We start from the raw sequence: 12,135 nt of genomic DNA on the forward strand, positions 1-12,135 counted from the left end.
CCCCAACTAGATTGTAAGATTTTTGATGGCAAAGGTCTTAAAAAAAGTCCCCAATAATACTAAGCACTGTTCAATAAATATACACTGATTGGGGACAGAAAATTTGGGGCTTTTTTTACATTTTGTTCTTTAAAAAAAGACTAATCATCTTTTAAACAAGAATATGTATATGGGGGCATGTCAAAAAATGGATTTCATGTTCTTTCTGCAACTAGATCTCCAAGAATGTGTATGAGGTCACAGTGTGAGAAACGTCTCAGCATGATAGGTTGTGAAAAACATGTGGGGAAATGTCACAAAGAAAGAGATACAGGGTTGGATGATTACGGAGGTTAACCAAAAAGAAGAAAATGATATCTATGTCCTGATATCTTTCAGCCCCTCTTCTTCCTCACTTAATACCCTTACCACTGTCTGTGAATGATGGATACATTCTTCCTACTGCTCTGCTAGGGAGACAAGAGTAGTTTTGGAGCTGAGATGATTGTGAGACATAGGGAAGCAGCAGCTATTTGGGAATGGGTGCCAAGAACATTTTATCCCTGACTTGGTTCCCTGTTATTTTCTCATTATTCTGTTTTGTCAAATGACTTTGCTTTGAATTCAGTCATCAAACTTGGTAAAGCTAACATTGGTTGAAGCTTGTGATATCTTGATTTGAATACACCAATACCCCAACAATATCATAGACATAGATGTAACTGAAAAGAGGATCACCTGGCAGGGTACATATTGTTTTGGATCTTTACTTAGACATTTAAATTTTCTGTCACATAGGGTTAAAATGGTTTGAGAAGAACAGGTACATTGTTCTAATTTCTCAGACTTTCATTTCTTGTATGAAATGCTTCATAGAAAAATGAAGAAAGTGGTGAATAGTTTTAGTCATGAATAATTTGATGTTTTGGAATGTTGTGTTTCTAGAAATAGAGCCCATGATAGAATTTATAGCAACATAGACCTGACACATATAGAAGCAGAGAAAAATAGGATATCCTCTTGAAGTTTTGCCTCAGTAGTAAATTCAATCATTCAAATTGTTTTTTCTCGAGACCTAAAAATGCCAAAGCATTGCCAGCTTTGAGTTTATCCTGGAAAAGAAAAAGAAGACATTTTAAAAATGTTACTGGTGGTTGTTAAGTCAATACATCAAGGACCTATTTCTGCAAACCATCTGTAATTTAAAGTTTTAGAAAGCTGCCTGAGTCTCACGAAGCTTAGTTGTTGTTCCACAGTCACACAACTAATAGCTATCAGAGACTGAATTTGAACCCAGGATTCCTGGCTTTAAGTACAAAACTTTATCTACTATACTATACTATACTATACTTCTTTTTACTATTATTATTGCTATTGATGATTGATGATGATGATGATGATGATGACCATGATGACTGGGTCTCTTTCATTTATACTAAAAGTGCAGTGGACACTTAACAGTTCCAATTCCACTGCTGATCTGCATTGAAACTTTGACCTGATCCATTTCTGACCTAGGCCAATTTGCCCTTCCTTGAGTTCTTTGGGACTCACCATATTGATGAGGGACTAAACTCACAAACTAAGCCTATTGTAGCTCAGAGCTCCCAAACTTGAGCAATCAACCAGCCTCAGCCTCTCTCAGTAGCAGGGATTATAGGCACATACCACAATTCCTGACTACATTGCCTAATTAAAATGCAGTCAACTCATTTGAAAAATATATTAAGTATTTATAGTATGTAGAACCTGTGCTACATATTTATAATTTTTTAAGACCTTGCCTCAGTATAAGAGAAAATATCTTGGCAAATATCCCACCAAAATCTTATTGGCTCATGATCTGAGAATCTGGAGATTAGAACTCTGTCATCCTAGGACAAAAAGAGATGGATTTAGAAGCTAAGATCCTTCTAAAATATCTATCCTTTCACAGAAATCTCTGGAGCAATATTTTCTAGTTTAAACTAAACTGTACTATGGACTAGTAAAATATCAAAGTACTACCTGCCCTCCCTCTCCTTTTCCAAGGAGGGAGAAAAAAATTAGTTGTTTAAGTCTATATGTATACACATACACATACACATACATATACATATATATACATATACATGTATATATATAGAGAGAGAGATTAAAATTACATCATATGTAATAACTCTCATTCATTTACCCTATTTATTTAACTTATTTATCCTGGCTATAGCATGCTTGTATGTATTTGTTTGTTTGGTGTCTTCTCCATTAGACTGTGAGCTCCTTGAGGGTGATGACTGTCTTTTTCCTCTTTTTGTAACTCCAGTGCTTAGCATAGTGCCTGGCACAGAGTAGGAATTTAATAAATTTTTTTTTGTCCAATTGATATTTAGTGCTTTAAAGTTTACATAGCATTTTACAACAACCCCATTATGTAGATAGTATAGCATCAGTGTCCTTTTTTTCCAGATAAGTAAACTGAGGCATAAAACTGTACTCACTCAGTGTGGCACAGCTGATAAATGTCAGAACAAAGAACTCATGCTCTTATGACTTGAGTGTAGGACCTTTGGTGGTAAAAACTTTATAAATCAGCAAAATAGTTTCTCATGGAGTGCCACTGTTCATGGGACCTGCATTTGGGAAACCTTTCTGGGGAATTAGGGAATGATAAGATGTTAGAGCTGGAAGGATCTTAAAAATGATCTGGTACCTTTTATTGACATAAGGCTCTAGTCACAGAGAGTGACTATTACTTAGGCTTGTAGGATCCTGGGGTTGGCAAATTCAAATAACATTGTTTTACCTCATCTTTCTGCTTCTAAGTGTGTCGATTGGTAATATATCTTTTTTATTTGTTTGATCCTCTGGATGACTAAATGAAGATAAGCTAATTTGGCTTATCATAGGAAGACATGAATGGAGATTCTAATGGGTATGTTAAAATTTCACCATAATTTTCACATAAGGTAGAAATGAGGACTAAAATCTTTCCTTAACCTTCCTTTTTCATCTGTGAAAGACACTCTATTAACCTCGCCAAGAAAGTCCCCATGACACAAGGAGTTTAAGAACTTCTTGCAAGTTCACTCCTACACTCCCATAAAGCAGAGGTTCTTAATCATATTTATGTCATGGACCCCTCTGGTCAGACCCAGTCTGGTGAAGTCTGTGAACCCCTTCTCAGAATAATATTTTTAAATGCATGAAATAAAATGCTTAAAATCACAAAGGAAACCAATTATATTGAAACATAGCTATCCAAATTTAAAAAAAAGTTCATGCACTCTAAAAACCCCTGCCATATTAGGTATGAGGTAGATACAGAGTTTGTGGATTAGATTTAGAGCTGGAAGAGACCTTAGATTCCATCTTATCCAATCCCTTTATTTTACAGATGAGGCAAATGAAGCCAATAGAAGTTAAATGACCTGCACTAAATATAGGTGGGGTTTGGACCCAGGTCATCTGATTCCAGAGACAGTGGTCTGTGATACTTTAGATGCAGCTGTATGTTATGACCACACACATATACATGTCCATACAGACAGTTGGCTGATAAAGGAGTGTTTACCCCAATTACTGAATTAATTTCCCCTAGCCTCACCTGGGCTCAACTCACTTGACCCATGCAGCTCTGAGAAACCACTTGCTTCACCTCTTAAGAGGAGTTTATACTTATTCTCCAGCAAAAAACCCTCTAGTACAATGTCCCCAGGATTTTTATTTCCTGAAGAATGATTTTTTAAAAGTATATTAAAATCTTAATTGACTAAAATGTTTGGGTAATGAAATTAATTTCATATTCTGATTAACTGAGTCTATGTGGAAAACTTTAAGTTGTAACCCTTGTGTCTGAAACACCTACTTTCTCCTCCTCATACAGTTCTTTAAAACACTTTAGAGGGGTAGCTAGGTGGTGCAATGTATAGAGCATTGGCCCTGGAGTCAGGAGGACCTGAGTTCAAATCTGGCCTCAGATACTTGAAACTTATTAGCTGTGTGATCCTAGGCAAGTCACTTAACCCCATTGCCTAGCAAAAAATAAACCAAAAAAAAAAAATTCAGAATGCTTTTTCTGCATTTAGTAAGTACAGAACCCTGAATGTGATTCAAGATATTGTAGTGCCTTGCTATTTTATTTTAAGTCACAGATTTAGAGCCATAAGAGACTTTAGAAATCATCTTGTCCAACCCCTTCATTCTATGGTTGAGGAAACTGAGGCCTAGTGAGGTTAAATTATTTGCTACAGATCACACAGCTAGTGAATATCAAAACCAAATCATAGATCAGTTTAGAGTTGGAAGGGATCTGAGAGGCCGTCAGTCCAACCCCCTTCATTTATAGATGAGAAAACTGAGGCCCAGAAAAGTTGGGACTTGCTCAAGGTCTCGCAGTAATCAGCAAAGTCAGGCTTTCTCTGCAGTTACATCCACTGATTTCTAATCCAAGTTGACTATACTTAACTGTCTTCAATACATTTATGATGTGGCATTGTGGATGTAAACTTTGCAGGACACTAAGTAATTCTGTACTAATACTAGGACATAACCCCTGGAAAAGGCTTATTAAGCGCATCCCTAATAGCTTCTTGTTTTGTTGACATTTGCTTAAAAATAATGAAAACTTCAGCTATTTGAGGGTTTTGATTGATTGGTTTCTGGGTAATCAAGGGTTAGACACTGAAGTAAAACAAACAGGATCATGGCAGTAGGGCTTGTTTAGAAGTTTGGGAGCTTTGAAAAAGAAGTGTGAAAGATAATTGACAAATTTTCCAAGACTTATCTGACCCAGAAATATAAATTGAGCATTAGGAGATGCTTCTATACAATTGGTGGTTTGTCCTCTTTGGTTGTGATTGGTTGATTATTGCCTTTTTACCTTCCTTCAAACCATATGATATTAGCTATTTATAATAATAATAATGATAATAGCATTTATATAGTGCTTTATGGTTTACAAAGCACTTCACAAATATTATCTCATTTGATCTTCACAACAACTTGATAGGTAGGTAATATTATTATCCCCATTTTACAAATGAGGAAATTGAGGCATGTAGAAGTTAAATGAGATGGAAGGAGATAAACATTTATATGTGCCTACTATATGTCAGGCACTGTACTTTTTACAAATATTATCTCATTTTATCCTCACAACAAGCCTGCAAGGTAGGTAGATGCTATTATTATCCCCAGAAAATGAGACAAATAGAAGCTAAATGACTTGCCCAAAGTAACACAGCTAGTAAGTGTGTGAAGCCAGATTTGAGCTCAGTTCTATCTGACTCCAGGTTGCAATGTTCTATCCATTGGGCCATCCAACTATCTCTGGAAACAGACGAACAGATTCCACTCTATGGATTATCAAACGTTTTGATCTGGTGATTAATCCTGCACTGTTAATTATAAAACACCCTATGACAATCACATCTATATTTCTGTGATATTTTTAAAAGAGTCAGAGCTTTTGAACTCTTTTTATGTGTGAACTCAATCCCATCCTGAATTGGAAGTATATTCCAAAGAAATAATAATGAAGTAAAAATCAAAACCAAAGGTCAAATACCATACCTTTGTTTCATCATCAAATTCTTCCATAGACTCTATCAGTTTTCCAGCTTCTAGATCGCCTAGGGGAAAGGGATAATCAGTTCCCAAAAGGACTTTATCCTGAAAACAGAAAAATGTGGTTTTAAAAAAAATGCAACTTCATTGGATACCAAAGTACCTGTGGTAAAGCAACTTTTGGGAAATACTTCTTTAAAACAAGAAACTATGCCTACATTTGATTTGTCCTTTTTCAGGTCAATGGAAATATAAAATATAATGACCATGATATTTTGAGAAAGAAAAGAATTTTTCCTTATTTTGAAGGTTTTTAAAAATTCATCCTAACATCTTTTCTCCAGCAGATGTCACCATGGTGTCTCCTAAAGTTACAAAACTCAGTAGTTTAGGAGAGCTGGAGAAAAATATAGAATGACAGCCTGAAAATGAAGGCTTCTACCTGATACAAAAATATGGATAGCCTTGGGCTACATCAAAGCAACATGATTCTGTCTGATGATATAATTTCTTAAAAAAAAATCACTGTACTCAAAATATATAGGATTTTTAAAGGTATAGGTTATATAGTCCAAATCCCTCATTTTACAGATGAATTGGCACCCTAAGAAGTGGAATGACTTACCCAAAGCCACACAGGCTTTGCACACAAGTGGCAGATGTAAAACTTGAACCCAGATCCCTTGACTCTAAATCTGCTGCTCTTTCTACTCTGTTCTACATTTTTTTTTCTTGTTTTTGTTTTTAGGCAGTTGGGGTTAAGTGACTTGCCCAGGGTCACATAGCTAGTAAGTGTCAAGTGTTCGGTCTGAGGCCAGATTTGAACTCAGGTCCTCCTGACTTCAGGGCTGGTGCTCTATCCACTGTGTCACCTAGCTGCCCCTATATTTTTCTTAAAACAAACAACCAACCCCAAACAAACAACTTTCACCAACTTGATTTTTGTCTGATTTTTGAATGATGTTGCTTCAACGTTCATTTTGTGACGCTTTGTAAATCAAATAAGTAGGATAGTATTAAAATTTATTACCTTCTTTGTTGAACAAATTACATTGTCCTTAAGGTAACTTAACACATGATTCCTTCATTGATTACAGTTCTCTGTAATGTGGTAAAGTGCAACTTTTTTCTGTACCTGAATGTGATATTACTGATATCCTGTTAGTGAAGCCATCATGAGGTGTTGTTTTTCCAGTAGTAATGATAGGCTTGACCTAATTCAACTGTATTCCTTCCAAGTGGTCATGATCAGGGCATTTTTAAGACTACTAGACTTGAACAAGTAAGAGGTATCACCTTTGGTTTTAGAACAAAGTTGTAGCTAGTCCGACAAAGTGATACAGTAGACGGAGCATTAGACTGAGCATCAGGAGATTGGGTTCAACTCTCTGTCCTGCTACAAACTAGCTTTGTGACCATGGACAAAACATTTATCTCTCCGGATCTTCTTTCCTGTATGTATAAAATAAGGTGGGGGGGAGGGGTAGTACAAGGTGATCTCTAAGAAGCAGGTTTTAGGATTCTAAGCAGGATAGTGTGAACTTCAGACCTTGTTCTCGTTAACCATCTGCTCTAAGTGTCTGAGCTATGCTGCCACAGGTACTGTGACATCAGCATGAAGCATATAGTTTTGGGAGAGTTAGATTTTAGCTGAAAATAATTACAAATCTGTTTTTTTAAATATGTCAACCATAATGAACCCCATTTCTTATTTAGGATAAGTCTGAGATTTCATTGCATTGACATAACATTGTCACTTTTAATTAGAATTGTATTCCTGGTCTTAATACAACTGGATAATTTCATACAATGCAAATGTCTGTCATATAAATTAACAAAGCATAACTTGAAGAAGAGAAAAAAAAAGTAGGGCTATATTCAAACTTAAACCATTAAATAAATCCTTAGCACTTTAATTTTGAGTTATTAGAAGCCCAAATGAGAGTTCGTTTAATAAAACCCATAAAATCTATCAAGATTAAAAAATATACTTTATTTGCTGACTCATTTTGAGTCTTTTCCAAGAGATTATGGGTTTTGCATGTTAACAGTTTGTATTTTTAAATCTCTTTACTCCACTTATTTGAATATTTACTCAATGATAAGAAAGCAAATGATTTTCCTTATCTTTTGACTTTGTTTCAAGTAATGATTTTATGATTTCTCTAAACGTCTCTGACTTTGCATTTATACTTATAGTAACAGCAAACATATGAAATAAATCTGTACGTCTATAAAAAATATACTTTATATGAAATAGTTTGAAAGAAAGTTTGAAGGCATGATGGATCAACAAATCTGTTCCAGATTTCTGTGATCATTGCTATACCAAACCAAGCAAATTAACATTCTTAACTCTTGCTGATGGAAGTCCCCCAAAGACCAAAAGTTATATCTCTGTACATCTGTGCAAACAGCTGATCCTTTCTTAAATTGCCTGCTTGGCGTTCATTGGAGATTCATTTGTCCTTATTTCCAAGCTCCCTTTAAAAAAAACCAAATCCAAAAAACCCTCACAACTCTTTGGAGCTCTAAAACCGTTCTATTACATTATGCATTTTAAAAATTTGAATGTTTATATTACATTTGTCAGCTTCTTGCATACAAAAATCAGGTTTAGAAATTAATTTGTCTTTCTAGTCACTAGTGCTCCTATTCCCAGTATTATGATAACCTACTTTGATATTAATAATTTGCAGTCAGATCTATTCTGCTTTAATACATAGAACACATAATTCAAAAGGAGAAATGAAAATTGTTCCTTCTGAAAAATTTCTAAAATTCTATTCTTTTGAAGTAATTTCACAGAATTTTAGCAGTAGTAGGGACATTAGGGATCATCTGGTCCAACCCTCTCATTTTACAGATGAGAAAACAGGCCCAGAGAGGTTAAAGTTTGTGCCTACATAGCTTGTTAATGCAAGAGCTGGTGCTGGAATCTGGTTCTACTCATCCCTAATATAATTCTCTTTCTACTTACTGATCTATACTTTCCCCTCTCTGCTTCTATTATGATTTTTTTTGGATTCATAATACAGGAAGCTGAGTTTATATAATTATTTCTTCTAGATATTTTTTGGAACCCACATTGTTCAGAATATATAGGAGTTAACTATCTGTTCTCAGAATTAGTGGATAACCTTCTCAGAAACTAACTAGTCAAACCCATATGGGAAAAAGGACCGTGACTGTGACGTACCTCACAAGTTGTCATCCACCCTCCATTTGAAGATCTCTGATGGAAGGGAATCTCCCCCAATTTAACAGCCTGATTGAATTTAAGATAGTTCTAATTGTTAGAAAGATTTCCCTTTCCCCTCTTAAGTTGAGCCAAAATCTGCTTCTCTGCATCTTCTGTATGTCAGTTCTAGTTCTACCCTCTTGGGTCAAGCAACTCTTCCACATGATAGCCATTCAAGTATTTAAATGAATGAATAATAAAAACAGCATTTATTAAGCATTTCCTATGTGCAAAGCACTGTACTAAGACCTGGGGAGCCATACAGAACAGCAAGATAGTCCCTGCTCTCAAGCAGCTCACATTCTAACAGGGGAGACAATGCATTCAACATAAATCTAGTTGTGGTCTAGCTGGGTTTTAGTACAGTAGGACAATCCCTTTGTGCAATCTAATAATAATATTTAACATTTATATAGCATTTACTATGTGTCAAGCTGCACTAAATGCTTTTTGATTATTTCATTTGGTCATTATAACCCTTCAAGGTAGGTGCTGTTATCTTTCCCATTTTGCAGATGAAGAAACTGAGACAAACAGAGGTTAAGTGACTTGCCCAAGGACACAAAGCCAGTAAGTATCTCAGTCACTCTTTGAACTCAGGTCTTCTTAACTCTCTGGGCAGTGAGGGGATACAATGGATATTGTAAGCCAGGAGTCAGGAAGACTCATCTTCCTGAGTTCAAATCTGACCTCAGACATATACTAATTGTATAACCCTGGGCAAGTCACTTAATCCTGTTTGCCTCAGTTTCCTTATCTGTAAGTTGATTATTAAAACATAATTATAGAATTTTACATTTATACATATTGTATCATTTTGTTAATTTCAATTCATCATTCTAATCTGGTTAAAGCTTTTGGGTTTTTGAGTCTCTTAATTCCATGTGTGAGCTATTCCTCTCAGCTGCATTTCTAACCTAATCTGGTATAATAAACAATGCCATCTACACCTTCATTCAAGTCATTGATAAAAATGTTATATCTCTGATGGCCCTTGACAGTGGCTTCACTCTATGTTCTACTTAGGTTGTCAAAAGGAACTAGAGCCCTTTCTAAATATGCTATTCTAGGATTTGGAGGCCCCCAACAGCTTTGGATATGCCAACCATGAGTAAAACAGACATGGATATACACAGAGCTTGGTAAAATTCCTTTGGTGCTCTATGAATATACGTAGGGATTCATCAGTCACCTTAAATACTTCTACTTTTATGTCTTCAATCTTTTCCTCTGGCTAGGGGAAGGGACCTGGTCTGACCAGACAGTTTTATTTTGACAGTGTTAACCACCCCTTCCATTTAAATACTTGTCTCTTCCCTTGGTTCCTTTCTGGTTTTCCTATTGTCTTGTATGACTGCTTCTTATCATCCTTTCCCCCTTTCTTAAGCATGAAATCCTCCAAAACTCTGTCCTCAGCTCTGTTTTCTTCTTTTTCTATATTCATTCCCTTGGTAATCTCATCTAATCCTTTTATTTCAATTATTACCTCTATCCAAATGACTCCCAAATTTATGTAACTATCCCCAATTTCTCCTATGAACTTGGATGTTAAATTACCAACTCTGTCTGCTGGTCATTTTCACCTAGGTATCTTTCAAGCACCTAAAATATAGCATATCCGTAACTAAAGTTTTTTTTTTTACTGACTTTCTAGCTTCCTCCATGGCCTTTCTGCTGATGGCATCTCCCTCGTTTTAGATGTTCTGGCTCAAAACCTCAAGGTCAACTTTGGCTATTCCCTTTCTTTCATTTCTACATCCAATTAGTTGCAAAAGCCTGTGGATTTTATTTCCAAAACATCTGTCACATCTATCCTCTCTTTTCACTTATACAGCTACCACCCTAGTTCAGTTCCTCATTACTTCTCACCCAAATTATAATAACAGCTAACATGTATATATTGCTTTAAAGTTTACAAAGTACTTTGCATGTTTCATCTCATTTGACTTTTACAACAAGCCTATAAGGTAGGTGCTATTATGATCCCTATTTTACAGATGAGGAAATGAGGTTGAGGAAGATGAAATGGCTTGCCTAGGGCCATGTAACTAGTAAGTGTCTGAAGCAAGATTCAAACTCAGGTCTTCTTAACCCTGAGTACTGTGCCCTATCCACTATATCATGGATATGACAGTTACCTTCTAATTGGTCTTCCTGGTTCCTCTCTCCAACTTATCCTTCACACAGCTGCCAAAATAATCTTAGTTTTATACACATTTGACTATGTCATTCTACTGATCAAAAACCTCTAGTAACTTCCCATTGTCTCTAAGATACAAAACAGCATTTAAGGACCTCCACAATCTGCCTACAACCCACACCAGCTAAAGATGACACTAGTGTCATTTATGTATTCTACCATTCCAGCAGAAATGGATTATTAGCTCTTCCTTGATTTCTTCCTGCCCACCCTTACTTCTGAACATTCACTCTGACTGTACCCTCTCCTAAGGATGTACTAAGAATCACATGATTTATTTCACAGTTGCGACCTCATAGGGTCACCTATTCCAACCTATACCTGAACAGTGATCCCCTCGACATCATCTCTGGAAAGTGGCCATCCAGCTTTTGCTTATTGACAGCCTGTGATGGGAGGTCTAGAGATTTGAAGCATTATACTCCTGCCTCATCTGCATCTGTTGAAATCTTTCTCTTCTTTCAATGTTCAGGTTAGTTGCTCACCTCTTTCATAATGTTATTCATGATCCTTCCCCTCCTCTCCATCAGCTAAAAGTGACTTCTTCCTCCCCAAATTTTCTCAGAACATTTTGGTTTCTGTATTTGCTCTTATCACTTTCTACTTACTATACTTAATTGTATGCATGTTTTATTCTCTTTAAATTGTGCCTTGAATAATTTTTCATCTTTGTGTCCCCAGTGTCTAGCACAGTGCCTTGTAGTCAATCAGTTAGTGAATAAACATTTATTGGGCACCTGCTTTGTTCCAGGCATTTTGCTAAGTGATAGGGAGGAAAAGACAATACCTTTTCTCGAGGAGCTCACAGTCTATTGGGGAAGACAATGTGCAAACAACCATGTACAAAATACAGGATAAATTGGAGATAATCAATAGAAAGAAGACATTAAAATGAAGGAGGAATGGCAAAAGCTTTTTGTAGAAGGTAGGATTTTAGCTAGGACTTGAAGAAATCCAGGGAAGCCAAGAGGTGGAAATGGGGAGAGAGAAAATTCCAGGCTTGGAAGATAGCCAGTGAAAATTCCTGAAGTTGGGAGATGAAGCTGTTTGTGTGAAGAATAGTAAGGAAGCCGGAAAATACTAGTTTAATTGAGTAGAACTGTGATTTCCCACAGTACTTAGTAAAGTTCTAGTTAGTAGTAGATAATCAATAAATGCTTAATAAGATTTA

The 12,135-nt window shown here is 36.0% G+C and overlaps 1 protein-coding gene across 1 annotated transcript in view; it reads right to left on the reverse strand.

Moving 5' to 3' along the window:
• Positions 1-14: 14 nt before the first annotated feature.
• ACMSD (aminocarboxymuconate semialdehyde decarboxylase) overlaps positions 15-12,135 on the reverse strand; it is an 80,448-nt gene continuing 68,327 nt past the window's right edge. The window contains exons 9-10 of the mRNA XM_027835727.1: positions 5,530-5,628; positions 15-1,091 (exon numbers count right to left, since the gene is read on the reverse strand). Coding sequence (XP_027691528.1) covers positions 1,029-1,091; positions 5,530-5,628 — 162 coding nt within the window. The 3' untranslated portion in view covers positions 15-1,028. The remainder of the gene's footprint in view (positions 1,092-5,529; positions 5,629-12,135) is intronic.

The sequence above is a fragment of the Vombatus ursinus genome, unplaced genomic scaffold (assembly GCF_900497805.2).
Source record: "Vombatus ursinus unplaced genomic scaffold, bare-nosed wombat genome assembly UNPS02014816.1, whole genome shotgun sequence".
In the NCBI taxonomy this organism is placed as follows: Eukaryota; Metazoa; Chordata; class Mammalia; order Diprotodontia; family Vombatidae; genus Vombatus; species Vombatus ursinus.